Raw genomic sequence first — 16869 nt, forward strand, 5'->3', positions numbered from 1 at the left:
CTGGTGGAATTTTTTCCCCAGCTTGGTAATGCAGTAATTACAACATATTTCTCACAGCCTGAAAGTGTGTACTAGGCACCATCCAAATAAATATTAGAGAAGCTTTTTGCTTCAGTGAACTTCCAATCATAATAAAGTCTGATGTGATGAGTGTTTGGCTCAGACAGTGGACTCAAGGTAGTGGGGGAAGGGCTAAAGCATGAAGACTTTTGGGACACCTACAGTTAAATGCACAGCGTATGGTTCCTTTAAATGGAAAAGTAGCTACTCTTGGTAACCTTTTGGAAATAGCCTCATCTTTATTTACAAAAGCAATGGAAGTGCTTCAGGGTCTGGACTGTACTGGCAGTCAATGAGACATTGGTGATGGAACTTTGAAAGTGTTACTGCTGCTGTGTCACCAGGACAAAATAAAATCCTGTTTATCCTAACTTGCATTTCTTCCAGATAAGCAATAACTATGTTGCTTGCAATTTTTTTCTTCCTTCATGTTTATTGGATTTAGTTTGGTTATATTAACATTCATGAGAAATTGCTGCTCATGTGTGCTAATTCATACAGATAATTTTTTTTTAAAAGTCACCAGAACATTTCATAGAGGACATTCCTCTTTTTTGAGGTTTGTTTAAAATTTTGAATTAGGTTATGGGAAATAGTTTCTTAATTTAAGTTGAGTTTGTTTTAATAGTATCTTACACCTGTGTTTCTGAGATTGAGGAATAAAAGGTCTCAAGCATTCTGTCTGAGAACCTGTGGTTTGATTTGAGTTTTCTCTTAGTTTTGGATTTGCTTATGAAAGAATATTCATGTTTTTTTCTGTCACATTGCTGATGCAGCATTTGAGTTGCACTTAACTCTTTGTGAAATTACTTAAAGATGAGTTAAATTAATACTGGTTCAGGAAGAACTTGCTCCGAGTTCTTTGCTCACCAGCACCGTGAATAATAACATAGTCACTTGAGGGAATACAGGCATTCATTATTCCAAGTGGGTTCAGAACTTTAATGAAGGTTTAGAATTAATTTATTTCCTTTCTGTTAATTTTTAAAAGATGCCTTGTATGGAACTTTTCTGTTTTGGTTTTGTTTGTTGTTCGACTTTGTGTCACCAGGGCTAATGATCAGGTGCTTCTGCTCTCTTTACCATAGCTGGAGTTCCCCTATTGCAAGTGGGGACAGATAAATGCTGGTTTGGGCTGCACAAGTAAGCACATTTAGGCAGGCATCTGTGACAGCCTTCGGGAACAGTTTAAATATCCTATGTCAGTTTATAGTTGTGTGCTCTTGTCAAGCCCCAAAGCCTTTTCTGACCAGAACTAATGGCAGTGATGTAGACGCCCACCTATGGCATGGTCACGTGGAAGCTAGAGTCCTTGGTTCAGAATGTGGAAGCTCTGCATTTAGGTCCTCTGTAGCCTGTCTGGATCTGAACCTATAGCCTCAGAGCAAGCTCTTACCTGCTAAGGATTTCAGTGTCCTGGCAGGGAGCATGCTCCATCACAGTTCCTAAGCTGGACCTTAATGTATCCAGGAATGCAAAGGCAGAAATCTGGCAAAAGGCCAGAAGGCCAACAGGCAAGAGGAGATCTGACTCTGGGAGAGTGAAAGTGCAGAGGATTAATGATTATAGCTCAGATGAGGGAGACTGATCTCCTGGTCATAGTTGCTGAGGGACTTGGCAGCTGTCCATTGATGAAGTGCTAGACTTTTTTTCTTCTTCTTCTTCCCAACTTAAAAGCAAAGTGAGCTGGTAGGAACGTGTCACAACCTGGCTGATGCAGCCTTTCCAAGAAGCACTCGCCTATTCAGCAGCTGCTCTCCTCTCTGCAGGAGATGGTGGCTCTCTGAATTAAAAACACCTTGTAGGTGTTTTCTCTACATGATGTGGCTTCTTGGTCTGGTAAATCCCATTCAAAATCTGCCCAAGTGTTGTATTTGCTGTGCCTGCTGCTCTGTTGAAAAATGCACAAGCTGCCTTGGGAGCACAGACTGAAATCTCCAGTGCAGCTGTGTGACTCAACTGCTTGACTTTATCATGTGGCCCCTTCTGTGCCTTTGGTTCTCAAATCTCTTCCCCCAAACACTTGCTACTTTAGGTGGCTGAACGCATCCCAGAGCTGCGCTTGCACGGTGGTTAGCAGGCACATTTCTGGCGTGGGTACTCTGCCACTTCTTGCTTTCAGGGCAGGCTGTATATCCAGAAGCGCTGAGGGGATGAATATGCTCCTACAGAGGTTGCAGTTAATTAACAGTGAGAGTTAGGCTCACTGTTAAACTGAGCAAAGTGATGGGTGTCTTCCTTTTAAAGCTATGCAGTCCATCATACCTCAAGTACAGTGACTTTATGTCTGCATCCAGTCATGTTCTGTTGTCTCTTTCTCTAAGATGAAAAAGCAGCAAGCAGATAGTAAGACATCTGGTGTGGATATACTTTCCATGTGCCTATGGGCATCCCCTACATTGTCAGACAATTATAGAATAATTTAGGAGGTAATCTTGTCAAACCCCTGCTCAAAGCAGGGCCACAATTTCCAAGTGAGATCAGGTCGCTCAGGGCCCCATCTGTCTGAGTTTTGCATATCTCCAAGGATGGAGATTTTGCAGCCTTGCTAGGCATCCTGCATTTTACCACCCTTGCTGTGAACGTCTTTTTCTCATATCTAACCAGAATTTCCCTCATTGCAACTTGCGTTGGCTTATCCTAAATCAGTACTTCTTGTGAAAGGCAATTGCATGTTAGGTAACAGGTTAAAATACTTGACAAAGCTAGTTCAGTGTATTAGTTTTAAATTCCAGAGTCTTGGGATATTTAATGCGAAAGAGATTTTTCTGGAAATGTACACTTTATTTTATGAATCATTGCAGAGAAAAAAAATGAAAGTCTTCTAAAGTTAGGGCTATCTGTGTGAGAAATAAAGCTATTACTCATGCATATATACTAAGGATCAGTGCTTATGTAGAAAGTTGTTCAGTATTGATGGGCTGTAAATGACAAGCTCCTGGGTATTGGATTGCAATATACTATGTATTTATTCTAACTGCGTTGTGCTAGTCAGTAAAGTGCTGCTATAATGTACTTTTGTGTAATTACTTGTTGGGTACACGAATTGCATTCAGCACTGGAATAACAGAGGGCTGATGTGTGAAGCATCTCTTAAGACAATCTATGCTATAATGAATTGTATTGAGTGGCTTGCAGCTCACTATAAAATACAAATCATTTTGCTTTTCTTGGTCTAAATGCTATTAAATAGCAACTTATTAAAGCAAACTTCAGGGAACGTGAGAGAATGTCTTAAATGAAGAATAATTGCCCAGATAGAAGTGTGCAGAAGCAAGAGAGCAAGTCAATGTAAGATTGGTCTGAGCATTGTTTCTAAGCTTATTTTTCTTGTCAAACATTGTTATTTTCAGGAAGATTAATAATCCTTTGTTTTGTCTTGTTTATCTTTGGTATGTGTTGGACTTTTTGAAAACAAAAAGCCTTTGTCAGTAACTGTAGCATGCTTTGAGTTTGAAGAATTGAGAAATGTTAGACACGTTACCCTGGGCCCTTTCTTGAGGGCTGTTGGAAGCTGATGTTAAACCTGGCTGGTTAATGTGCAAACAAATACGTTAGCTTGTGTTTTGACAGGGGTTCACATCGAGGTTGAGACCACAGAATGTGGTCGTTTTGCTCATCCAGACAGGCCTAACTGCTTTTGGTAAACTAAAGGGTGTAATCGTTATTATAAAACGAGGAAATTGCAGTGCAAAAGCTCATTTTGCTTGTGTGTGGTTGTGTGGAGATGTGTTTAAAGGTGGGAGCAGCTGGTGTTCTGTGCACCACGACACATGTTAGTGTTTTAACTAAAGATGACATATTGGAATCGGAGGAAAATAGGTCTGAGTGTTTCAGTGTGAAGTACTTTCTCCTGGAGATTGCAAAAGGTAACAAAATACATGATTTCTGTATCCTCTACTGAAGAGGACACCATTTCAGAAATACATGTTTTTCGCTAGTGTAACCTGAATCTTGTAATTATAAAATAAGACCATGTTAATTATTTGACTTATTCTCTTTAGTACCTGTTGTTTCCTTTTTTGTTTCTTTTCATTTCACAATGAAAACTAGGGAAGTCTGTTATACTTCTGTTCATATTTAGTTTCACTTATCACTTTTCTCTTTTGGTTTTATCCATATCTACAGATGCATGTGACTATACAACATGTCATTCTTAAAATAAATTGCACAGTTCCATCTGGACTATTGTCTGGGCACTGCATGCTGGTTGAAAGAAAGAAATTCAATTAAATATCTTTCAAAATATTTGAATACTCCACCTCTTCTTCCACCCTTCCCATGGAACAATTTTTAATTAGTAGGAATTTGTTCCACAGTGGGTGTGGGGGAATCTTCTGAAGATAGGGAAATTATCTATGCTGTATATTAGTTGTTATAGTACTGTCATGGCCAGTGGTGCAAGGAACTGAACTTGAAGTTTTATGCAACCAGTTCACTCTGCTTTAGTGATGCCTGGAGCTCATTTGACAAAGATTAATTCAAAGTCAAATACAAATGCTCAGGGGGTTGAAAACCTTATTAGTTGAATATACTCAAAGCATTCAGCAACTTCAGTTGAGGCCAAAGTCTGATAAAGCCAAAAAAGGTGGGGTTTTTTAGAGGAGTTGGTTTACTTGGGAAAAGTTGGAAAAAGAGACTTATACATAGTTTCACATATTAATTTACAAAAAGTGCCATTGAGAATGGGCTGCCATGTACTGTCTTTAGAAGAGACTGCTTTGTACACATTTTGTTGTTCTTCAAAGTGTATGGCCACATGAAATTTCTGGTCAAATTACTGGTTAGCAAGCTATGTGAAATTACTGAAGTCTGAATGCAGCCATGTTTATTCACATCAGCCTTTCAAGAAAAATCTTAGCTTTAAAGAATTGTATTTAGAAGAAGCAAAACAAATTGCACCCTATCCTTTCAAAAAAAATCTGTTGTTTGCTAGATAACATGCAGTCAATCCAGGAGAGTCCTTTTTAAATATGTGGTTTGAGGTTTTCTTTGGCTATTTCTGTGAAAATGCATACATATTAAAAATATCCTCTGGGAATAGAAGTGTAGCGCAAATACAAAGAGCAGAGGAATGAAATGGCTTTATAGCATCAAAAAGTTTCTACTACATTGCACAGACTGCTAATGTTCCTGTGTGTGGGACAGCAGAGAACTGAACTGTACTTTTAATGCCAGATACTCTCAGAGTCTTTACTTCTGGGTTTTTGGGTGGTTTGGAGCTTTTTTGTTGTCTGCACTTTTTCCTGATTTCACAACCTTAGTAGTGCTTAATTACAAGTAGAAAGTTATGTTGGTAGGTAGGTTAGAGGCAAAATAATCTAAACTTTTTTTTTTAAAATATTCCTGAATATTTTTCAGGAGAGACTCCTATGCTGTGCTATGAGTTGGACCATGAAGACCCCGATGGTTTAGTAGACTTCTAAGCACACTGCATCGTTATGTAACAACTACTGGCCTCCTTTGGTGCTGGGGAGGTTTTAGCTGGTCCTGGGACTGGGTATACATGGAGCAGTTTTCAGCAAGTCACTGTTGCTTTCACCTTCTTATGCAACTTAATTTCCTTACGGGTCTTTCACTTGGTGGGTGATTTTCACATGCTGCATCATCGTGTCTCTGCCCTGAGAGGATGTCAGCAATCCCTTGTGGTGCTCCCTTGGCAGAAAGGCTTTCTGCCCTTCTGACCAGACTTTCCCCCTCCTGCCGTCAGTTGTCACTACGTGATAGCCACTTGTCTTTCCAGATACTGTTATATTTCACTGATGGTGGTGTAAGCATTTGTGTTTGTGTGCGTATGTGTCTGATCTGTGTAAGATTCTTGCTCCTGTGCTGTGTGAGAGGATAAAGCTTCTGGGCTCCTTCCTCTGTACGGTTACTTGCTTTGTATGGCAATCTTTCTTCTTCTTCCCCTTCTTAAAAATCTCTCTCTCACACACCCACACCACGTTATCTGTCCACATGGTATTGCTGTAAAATATCAAAAGTCCAGGGAAAGGATAATATTAAAAAGGACTGCAAATAAGTAAAATAGATAAGTGAGACAAGAGGGCTCTCCCCCCTTTTTTCCCCCTCTTATAAATATGCATGATGAAATGAGTGTCTTGAGCTGTCAGATGTGCAGACAAAACAGGTAACTTGTGCAGTGGCCACCACAGCTAGGGCTTCATCACTGAGTAATAGGAGTGAAAAAGAGAGAGAGCTCTCAGTCACCTCAATTATTTTAGCTTTGCAGGTCTGCAGGAATTGAAAAACAGTGCTTGCATATGAAATACACCATGCGAAGAAGTGCTGCAGAGCCCCAGAAACTGCTCTCCCTGTTGTTCACTTCTGTCCCAGTCATAAGCTCTGGGCATGGGAGTCTTCAAGGCTTCTGACAGCTTCAGTTCCCCCCCAGGCCTCTTTGTGTTGACTTAATTTCAGTCACTGATAAATCATCTTCCATGACATGAGGATGATGCACAAGTCACTTTGAGTATTTGCCTTACTGCCTTGACTTAGGGCCCTTTCGTGCTGCTCTGATTTTTTTTTTTTTAAAGCTTAACACAGAATTTTAAAACTGTTCTCTGTGGTAGGAAACATGTCTCTGTCTATGCTATATGAGATGAACCAAAATACAATTATTGAGTTCTTAAAATATAGCTGATGCTGCTGATGCTACTGCTGCTACTATAGCTAAGTATAATGAAGATGGTATGGTGCCCTGTTTTTTTAATTGTAGTTCTTTTGTTTAATGATCCATTGATCCATTTTATTCTGTGCACTACAGCTTCCAAAACCTGCAGCAGTGGGCTTGCGGCAGAGGAGTGGAGCCCGAGAACGTTCCCCAGCACCTGGGGAGGACTCTGACCTGGAAATTCCCCAGAGCTCCTGCCCTCAGAGTGACTGGCCGTACAGCAAGCTTCCTCTGCCACAAGGGTTTTTTTGAGGGGAAAATCCAAATTTTGTGTCGAATGTCATAACTCAACCTGAGCTTTGATAACAGGATTGTCTCATTTTCAGCTAGTCCCATGGCTGGGTTTGTGTTTTGAGGGCGCCATCGTCTCGGCTTTCTCAAAGAAGCTGGCTGTAGGCTTTTGTGAGAGGCTAAGACAAGTCACAGGTGAAAGAAGAGGTCTGCCTCTTCCTTTGTGATCTGACTGATTAGGAGGCTCAGCTTTCTTTTCGTAGATAGATGGGTGTTTTCCTCTCCATTTTGTCTACCTTAGATTAATTTCATTCCTTTGTTCTCTGCCTAGGATTGGAGGGTAGACTCCTTGGGCAAGTGGCTTTGTTTCTTTTTTTTCCTCACTTGTCCAAGCAACTCTAGAAGAAACTGTTTACTGAAAGCCTGGCACGCCGTACAATATCTGTGCTTCAGCACATGAGGTGAATTTGCTTCCTGCAAAGGTGCAGTCATTGGACAACAGCTGCCAGAGTTTGAAACTGGGGTAGAGGACTTCTTGATCGAGTTGCCTGTGTCTGAGCCGAGTCCTTTGTTCTGTGGCTCAGCAGTTCATAGTGACTCTGATCCCACGGGGCCGGTGGGGACTCCTGTTGTAGGGAGGAAAAAGGGCTTCTGCAAAGTCTGCTCCTGCACCGTAGGCATTGGCCTTCCTTGGGAAGAACACAGAGGGGTTGGAAACACAGCAGGGAAAGGAGAAAGCAAATCTTCCAACTTGGAGGACAGAGCCGCTGCTAGCAACCTGAAGTATTTTGGAGCAATCTTAGAGGCAGTTTTTTGTCCTTCCAAGTAGCATTATAGAAGGAAAAAGTCCCAGCAGAAAGATGAGTACCGTCCGCTTGAGTACCCATGTGTGCAGGAATCTGGTTTTCCCTGCTGAGCATCTGGTTCTCCCTGCTTGCCTGAACAGCATCCAGTGGGATGTAGCAGCCTCTGAAGTCCAGGCCACATATGTGCTGATTCCTCTGGGTATGCATACAATGAGATTTACTTCTGTTTAGGGAAAAATGACCAGCTGTCCCAATCAATGTATGATACTGAATTCGTTTGTATAAAATAAAGAGAAACGGCTACCAACAATATCCAGGGACAGACCCTTTCAGTCAGTGAAATACAATGGATGTTATTCTTAGGAGAATAATTGCAGCTGCTGTGGGCAAGCTCTAGTTTTTGTGCACTCCAGACAGATGTAGTAGAAGAATGGGGATCTCTTGACACATCAGAAAATCTGGGGGAAGTGTTTGGATGTGATGAACTGCTGCTGCAGATAGCTGTTTGATTGTGTCTTTGTTTTCAGTCTGATGCTCCTGTTTCAGGTAGCAGCTGGAGCAACAACTGCCACAACCGCTCTGCGGCAGCAGCTGACGGAAGAGCGGTGGGAAATACAGCACCACGCAAATGGTCGGTTGAAACAGGCGGCCAGTTCGGCTCTCCGATAGCGTGTTATAGGACCAGAAGATTTTTCAATACATGGCAATGAAAATTTAGCTTGGAATCATCATTAAAGATGCCAGCAGCATCTTCAAGTGACTGTGGAGTGGTTGTTTCTGTTAGAGTTATTTTATCTAAAAAAACCAGCTACCATGCTATGCAGACTGAGGTGCTGCCTCAGTCCTCCTATGGTGGGCAGTAAAAAAAAAAAAAAATTTCTAATCATTCTTACAAAAAATTGTGAAGTGTCATTTAATACCCTGATTTTTCTGCAAGCCTCCCATAATTGGGGCTAGTGTCTGGCATCACTGCAGCAAATAAAGGTCCTCTCAGTTTAGAGTTCCTGTGTATGTAAGAGCTTCTGGGCAGGATGATGAGTTGTTATAGTCTACTTTGTATAGGTATAACTCTTCGAGAGTCGACTAAGACAAGAGCAGTCACCCAGCAACCCATGAGTCAATGGGAAACCTTACTGGTAAGCTGAGGTTATACAAAGGCATTGGGAAAGTGTACTTCTAGTTCTGCCTCTTGATAAATTCTGAGTGGGGGAGCACATATATTGAAGCAATCCTTGACATAAAGCAACAATGAAGAAATACTGCTCTGCAAATGATAGCTAGAAGAAGAGCAAATTGCTGGAGCAAAATCAGCTCTCTGATGGTTCAGAGCTAGGTGCATAATTTTGGGTTCTCATTCATATTCCTTGGAGAATTCCTGTAGATTGAAATGTGCAGAAGGTCCAATGCTCCTGTACCTTAAAGTACATCTCTTGATAATTTTGGCTCAGATTAGATTAATTTTTGAAGCTGGAAGCTTTCCAAGGTGACACTTTGCATTTTACTTCTAATTCAGGTGACTAGTCCTTGTAACTGCCACAAATTTCATTTTCAGTATGAATTAAACACAACTTTTCTCTCCTCTTATTTTAGTGTCAAAGTCCATGCCTCAAGAGCACTGACAGGTTTAGATAGAGAAATTGGATTTTCACCACATCAGTTCAGCAGAAATTTTGTGTGTTTTATCATTGTTTAACCAGCTCTGTCACCTTATAGAAGTTTTCTGTGGGCTGCATTACTAAGGAAAAATCAAAGTTTGTTTGGAAAACCCTGACTTACGTTTAAAGGATGATTTTGCTACCCAGCACAGAGATTTGCTCCTGTGAAAATCTCATTGTTTAAAGTCCCATGGATCATTGCATGAAGATGAAAAGGAACTTACGTGCTTGACTGAAAAATTGCTTTCCTGGTATGGTAATACCCGGATATGGAGCCCAGTTAGGCTTATGAACAGATCACATAGAATGAAAATCTTATTATCCAATGTCTTCCTTGATTAAGTAGAATCAAACTTTGTGGTGGAGAGTTTAAAAAGAGAACAAAAGGTGCTGTTTCACCTTAGTGCATTTAATGCAATCTAGCTCTGAACATACTTAATTGAGCAGAAGTGTAGGACCAGCAACACCCTTGTAGGTCTTGTCCTGGTAAAAAACTGCACGTAGTATCCGTAACAATGAATCTGTTGATTTTACTCAAGAAAACTTTGGGTACAAGTATTTCTTCTTATTTTTTTTCTTTTAGTCCTAGTTGTACGTGTCTAGCTTAAAGCTGCCTCTTGTTAAGTATAGTTTTGTTCAAAAGTTTTTTTTTTTTTCCTGACTTGTCTTCAAAGCTTTCTGGGATATGCGCATCAAGGGAACTGCAGAAGTACAAGAAAGTCATTGATTATTTGATTTGATTTTTGTATTGTGTATTTCTTCCTTAAAGGCCCAGTGAAGTCCCTAGACTTAAGATTTTTTTAGTGGATTTTTGCCTTGATGTATGTAGACTGTAGCAGATGTTTACACCAAATGTTCCCCTAGTAGCACTTCTGATTTCTTTTGCGGAGGACTGGACAAAGACTTTTTTGGAAGGTCAGCTTCTGTTTGCTGTTTAAAGCAAGATTACAAGTGTAGGGCTTGGTTTATATATTTTCGTCTTCTAAGAGAGTACAGCTTCTTGTGACTTCAGAATCAGAGAAGGAATCGTGTTAGAAGACTTAAAGTTGGAAAAGTCATGCTCTCTGCAGGCTGTGACCATTAGAATGAGGTTATCCTTTGCAGGCAGTCTCGTTACTCTGGGCCGAATTCAGATGTACTGTAAACCATTTAAATTTGCTGATAGTCAAGAAAATGCTCTTTAATAATAGTTTTATCTAGGAGGGAATACATATTCATATGAATTGAGGGTTCAGTCCATCATGCTTTCTTGTACGCATGCAATCTGAGCATGGGCTTCTAGGCTGTTGCTCTTGAATTAGAAATTCAAATATGGATAATTTTAAATTGTTCTGACTTGTGCTTAGGTTTAAAGAAATGGAAGTGCTTTTTGCTTAAGCATTGCATTGTGGTGTGGAGTTAGGGAGTGAATTAACAGGATCTAGAATAATCTTTTAGGTGACAGTAACGTAAGGAAGAATATTTGCTGTTAAAGGGCATCCTTTTGTCTTTCTCTTCAGGCAGAGATCAGAGATGGCTGCTTAGTTTCTGTATGAAAATAAGCATTTCTAGTACGGAATTTATTTAGTTATTTTACACTTGTACCATGTGTATGGTATGTTCTACTGTGCGGTTATGGAAACTGCATTCTGACTACATTTTTTTGTCACTGTATATATGTTTTGTCATTAATACAGGAACTGTTTCTGTTTAAGCAGTATGTATATTTATATATCTTGAATGTAGAGAACAGCAAGACTTGCCTTTTGCCCATTTTCATTCTTTGAATTTTTTCTTAGGAAGCAAAACAGAAATACACAATAGCCTGGTATGCAACGGGAAGTATACTGGCAAAGTGGAAGGAAAGACATTCAGAAACATGCTTTCCTTTAGTAGAAAACCTTTCTTCCCAGTATTGTGCTAGTCAGCCTTCCTCTGAACAAAGCCACTTCCACAGTATCTGTAATTCCTGCATGCAAGTCATAACTTCTCAGAATATTCTTTAAAAGGCTTTTTAAATGTTATCTGTTATATCATGACATTTAATGTCCTCTGCAGTCATATGGGAAGCCTGTGATAGAGCGAGGAATGTGTGAACCAGACCACTGGATTCCCAGTCTTCCTCCTGTCCCCTGTTGCGTTGAGTTGTCTGTTTTGCCAGCACACCATTCCTGATGACGAATGTCATCGTCTCAACAGGTTCCAACTGTGTTATTACAATTCAACATACTCAGTACCTATTTTTCTTTAAGGTCACTAAAATGAGATACTTAAAAGGCACTGGCTTGCTTGAAGTATTTGGATCTTAAAATTTTTCCCGTAGTCTATTATTACATGCCAAGTCAGCCTCAGCTCCTGATTATGCAGCATTCCCACATCCTCCTGCAGTTTTCCAGCTGAAGTCTGTGTTTTGCCAAAGTATTACTTCATTTATCATCCAGAAAGGGTAATTCCTCAGCTCCTGCTTTCCTGTTCTGGTCTAGGGTGTATACAATGAGGCCCTAGGATGTAGCAAGTCTACATTCCTTTTCTTTTCTTCTCTCCTCGTTATGGATCCTAATGTGTGTAAATCCATTGCAAGCCATTTACATGATAGGCCTGCATGGCTATCTGCGTGAATGAAGAAATTACACGTGATGTATAGATTGCTGTCAGTTCTGCAAGTGTTAAAACCCTTTCTTTTTCTGCATTTAGTCAGTTAAATTTGCGTTAATTGAATTCCTGTCTTACTCTAGTCCTTCCATCAGCTAGGTCAAGAACTTTGCTTTCTCTGTGATGGAGTTAGCTTATATTGAATTTGAGAAGTAACTTCTAAGTGGTCCTTATAATGGATTGCAGAGACTGTGAAGACAAGCAGTCAAATTCTTGATTAGCTGTTCTGCCAGAGAAGAATAGCAATGAGTCAAAACTATGGATGTCTTCCCAGGCAAGAATTTAGCGTTATTCCAAGGAGCTCTTTTTAAAGCCATTTTCCCTGATAGTAATAAGTAAAGCAACTTTTAAGCAGACAGAATACCCCTCTTAAAATAAAATATGATGCTCCAGGGTGGGGGTAAAAGAAAATATTATTTCTGGTTCAAGTCACATGTAACAGATCATGGCTGTTAAAGCCCTTGTCGGCAGAACGAATCTGTATTGACTGCCTGGTTTCTCTTGCGGGTCATTAGCTTGTCAGTTAATTGGAAAGCTTGTGAGGGTCTTCTCCTTGATGGTGTTTTGTGGTAGAAGAAAACAACCTGGGAATAAACTTAGTTAAAAGCTGTTAATAGTTAGTAACTATGGCTGGTTTGTACATGGTTTTGATTGCTGCATGTGAATTGTGTGATGGACAAATCTCTAAAAGGGATAAGGGATTCCTATGGTATCGCTCTGAAGGCTAACAAGGGTTCAAAACAGGATACTACTGTGAAATTCATACCATAAATAATACAAATACACTTGTAAGAGTCTGCACGAATGCTGTAACTGTTAACAAAAGGATTCTTTAGATTCAAGTCTGTGGTTAATGTGTCTATCACTAGCTTGAGTCAAAATGATGATTTACTAATGATGTTCTTTATTGATGTGTGTCAGATTACTATAAAATTCTCTTAAAACTATAGTTCTGCAAAATTCTCTTAAAACTGTAGTTCTGCTGTCATTGAAATGGCAGTGCGCAATTCCTTATTTATTTTTCAGTGACTTGATAGATGCTCATAAAAAATAAATCTGGGTATAAAGAAGGTGTGTTTTCCCACTCAGCACCTGGACCTGAAAATGCCACCTCCTTAGCAATACAGACTCTACAACTGGGTCTTAGTTTGTAATGCTGTTTTGGATGTACGGTTTAAAAAGAAATTAAAACTTGATCTCTCTTCCCGTTAGCTATGTGAATTCTGCAGAGGAGTGAAACGTCGTATGAACCTGGGGGGGCTTTCTGTGAGGAAAGTAAACAGATAAGAGGAAAGGCACACAGAAGACGTTTGTTAAATAGAGGTGCCATCTTTATACTGTTGTTCTTCTGGCTATAACTGCACTTTACATTTTATTATGGCCTGGGTCTTTAGAGTTGAATTTTATAAGGCAGTTTCAGAACAATAGGGTTGGTCACCCATTATTCATTCAATTACACACAGCAGCCTTGCTGCTCCCTGTTGACATCTGTACACAAAGCCCAGCTCTTTTTTACATAACCTAACCAGCTCAGACAGTGATTGTGGGAGATGCTGGAAGTCACTGGGAGCTCCAGAGCCTGAGAAAAGGAATGGCTAAATAGTTCATTCCCTCTGGCATGCCCAGAGGCAGGCAGGAAGCTGATAATGGCATCATTACACATGTAGTATTTTGTGTTTTGCCCATGTATTGCTATAGAAAGGGGAGAAATTGGAGACTGCTATGTGGGAAATGTTGTTAAACCACTTTTACATAGCTAGCCAGCTGTATTTCTGTTTGTTGCCTTACACAGGCATTGACTTACACTGTCATGAGGTACTTCTGAGGGGACTGCCTCATCTGGAGCTGGAGGGACTCTCGTGTGCTGTGGGTGGTAATGAGGTGACTTGCTGGGCTGTAGATAGAAAAGGTGTGTGCTCCATGAAGCAGGGCATTAGGGAAAGCAATGCAAAGAGCTGTCTCATTAACACAATTAAATGGTACCCTGGACAGCTGAATTTTGCCTCTGAGGCTGTCTCTTGCGTGCAGCTGGGGGAGATGGTCCAGCCAGCCTTTCTGTTAGGTGGTCAGTAACTGAGTGCAAGTCCAACTTCATGTGCTTTGGGGTTCAGACTTATATAAATGCTGACTCTTGAAACAGGACTCAGTAAGTGCTGTGCTTGGAAAATATGAAGGAGCAAGTTCTTAAAAGAAAACTGAAATGCATGGAGGTAGGCAGCAGGGACTATGTGCATGTCAAAACAGGCACTCAGTCTTAACGTGCTTTCTGAATAACAGTGACTTGTGTTTCTTCCACCTGTATAATGAATGCAATGCTGCCTTATCTTGTGAGAGTATCATTGAAATAAATCCAGTGTTGTTTCTGAAATGTTCGGATACTTCAGTGCCGAACACTAAAGAAAAGCTCAGAAGTAAATTAATAGTTCTCTATTTGGGAAGAATATCAGCGGTAGGTCATGAAAGAAGTACAGTTTTTATAACGCAGCTAAAGGGAAGAATTGAAATGCTGCTAGTGGGGAGTGCTGACTGTCATGTACAGTGAATTGAGGTGTCTGACGGGAAAAGAAAATAGCTTGTGATAAAGTAATTGAACACTGTATAAAAGTGTACACCTGTGAAGTAGGAGGGAGGGAAGTATCAGAGTTACAAAAATAATCTCTATACTAACTCCTAATGTTTGATTTGACTTGGATTTTTGAACTTTCTGTTAAAAATGTAACTTGTGAATTTATTTACAAGCACCAAAGGCACAGGTTTACATTGGGTTCAGTAATATCATAGTAGTAAACCTACCTGGTTTTGTATGTGGAAGAAAACCTTGTATTTTTTCATATAAGCATGGACGATGCCTCAATTTCAGCCCACTGTTGAATCAATTTGGTACAAATATTTTGCAGGTTTTTATTAAACTAAACAAACTGAGTAGTGATACTTCATATAAAATTACCATGAGAACAAGTGACTGCAGTTGAACTTTTCCTGGCAGAGTTGGAAACTGGGTTGTAAGAGGATAGTTAACTGCAAACTCTTTGTGTCAGAAACGCCTTTGTGTTAGGTGTTTGGATGGTAGCCTAGCAAAGCACCAGTCCCGGACGCTGCTGAGAACTTCTAAGATATTATGATTACACAAATAATCATAATTGTGTTTCAGATGGTAAGGAAAATGTGTATAAACTCATTAATTAAGAACTGTAAAGCTAGCGTACAAACGGTTTTGCAAACAAACAGGATTAAGTGGGTAGAAATTGGTTGGAAGAAATGTTGGTTAGTCAATAGCAACACTGAAACCAAATATGCAAATTTTATCTTGATATTGGCTCTTTTGTGTTAGTATGAGTCATGTTAAAGACTATGTGCTTCCATATGAAAATGCGTCTTGTGTAGCAGACCGTGATGAGCAGAGAAGGTCAACTTTATTTTATTTTATTTTAATCCCTTCTAGCCTTCAGGAAAAAGAACAATCGTTCAGCATGTCCATTAAAGAAACTACTGCCAAAGTAAGTACACATCAGTTTTAAGTTCTTCAGAACATTTAGAGAAGCAGATAATAGCTTGCATCTTAATAAATTGTCTGTGTTTTAGAAAGTTGTTTTTGTGGTGTTTCTTCTAAACAGATTTTGCATGTAAATATTTTTAAACATACACTCCAAAAAAACCCCCCCAACTTGTATTTGGACAGGCCACGGAGAATATGCTTAAGGAAGCAGATGGAGTAATCTGTTGTTTCTCGGCTTATGTTTACTAGCGATCAGTCTTCTCAGTGGTCTCCATTTAGGAACAGACTCCTTAGCTTCATGAAATGAAAGTGAATTCTGGTCACAGCTGAATGTTTTCACTCTTTAATACAGAGCCTCTTACTTTCCTAGCTGACTGGTTTCATTGGTATGAAGGAAGAGCGTTAAATGAAGTACCTCTTTTCCCCACCCTTTCACTAATAATAAACTAGGAATTTAATTCTCATCCCCCTTTAAAAATACAAAGAAAAGTGATGTGGCATATTTGGCATACCTTTTGTTTCTAACCAGAGATGTTTAATACTTTTCCTTTAATTTTCTTATTTGTCATGGCCTCCTTCCAAGAAAGAGACTACTAAAATCGTCTTTTTATTTCAGAATGGCTTAGCAAGCCACAAAGCATCTTTGCTCCAGGAGTACTCTAGAAAAAAGGTCCATTTATTGTAGCTAATTCATATAGGTCTATATAGAACAGGGAGTGGAAAATATTTGAGTTTTGATTAGTAATGAATTTATATTCTGAAATAAGTTTTTGTCATGTTCTTTCTCTAATAGCACTCACCAAAACTAGTGAAAATTTTATCTTTTATAATCTGCTCTTCCTAATCGTCTTGACCAACACTTCTAGCATACACTGTTAAAAAGACCATTTAAAGACTGCGTCTCAATACCCCTCCCTCCTTCTCTCCTACTGTATTTTGAGCTCGTTCTCCTCTATTCCTTGCTTATGTACACATCTTGGGAAAAATCAGTATAGACAATTATAACATGATGCTCCCTCCTGTATTTTTTTAAATGACTATGAATAAAGTATCAAGGAAAAGATCGTAATTGACCTACAGCTCATCTACTAAAATGAATGAGACATTCAGTACCTCAGAGTGATGTGTTGTTTCAAGCTATCTGCAAGCTAAAGTATAAGTTACAGGTTTTGCCTTCTCCCCTGAAAATGTGTGCTTCTTGAAGTTTTTATTTTATAACCATAGTATCTAGAGACTTTTTCAATAAGAGGTGGAACATAGGGTAACAATCAAAGTCTGCGAGGCAGAATTCCACAGCCTGTTTGTTTCTTTAAATAT

The 16869-nt window shown here is 39.6% G+C and overlaps 1 protein-coding gene across 6 annotated transcripts in view; it reads left to right on the top strand.

The window, feature by feature from the left end:
- DISC1 (DISC1 scaffold protein) overlaps positions 1-16869 on the top strand; it is a 212953-nt gene that overhangs the window by 71141 nt on the left and 124943 nt on the right. For all 6 annotated transcript variants that reach the window (XM_072856341.1, XM_072856342.1, XM_072856343.1 and 3 more), the window contains one exon: positions 15499-15553. In XM_072856341.1, coding sequence (XP_072712442.1) covers positions 15499-15553 — 55 coding nt within the window. The remainder of the gene's footprint in view (positions 1-15498; positions 15554-16869) is intronic.

Source organism: Ciconia boyciana, chromosome 3 (genome assembly GCF_034638445.1).
Source record: "Ciconia boyciana chromosome 3, ASM3463844v1, whole genome shotgun sequence".
Lineage (NCBI taxonomy): Eukaryota > Metazoa > Chordata > Aves > Ciconiiformes > Ciconiidae > Ciconia > Ciconia boyciana.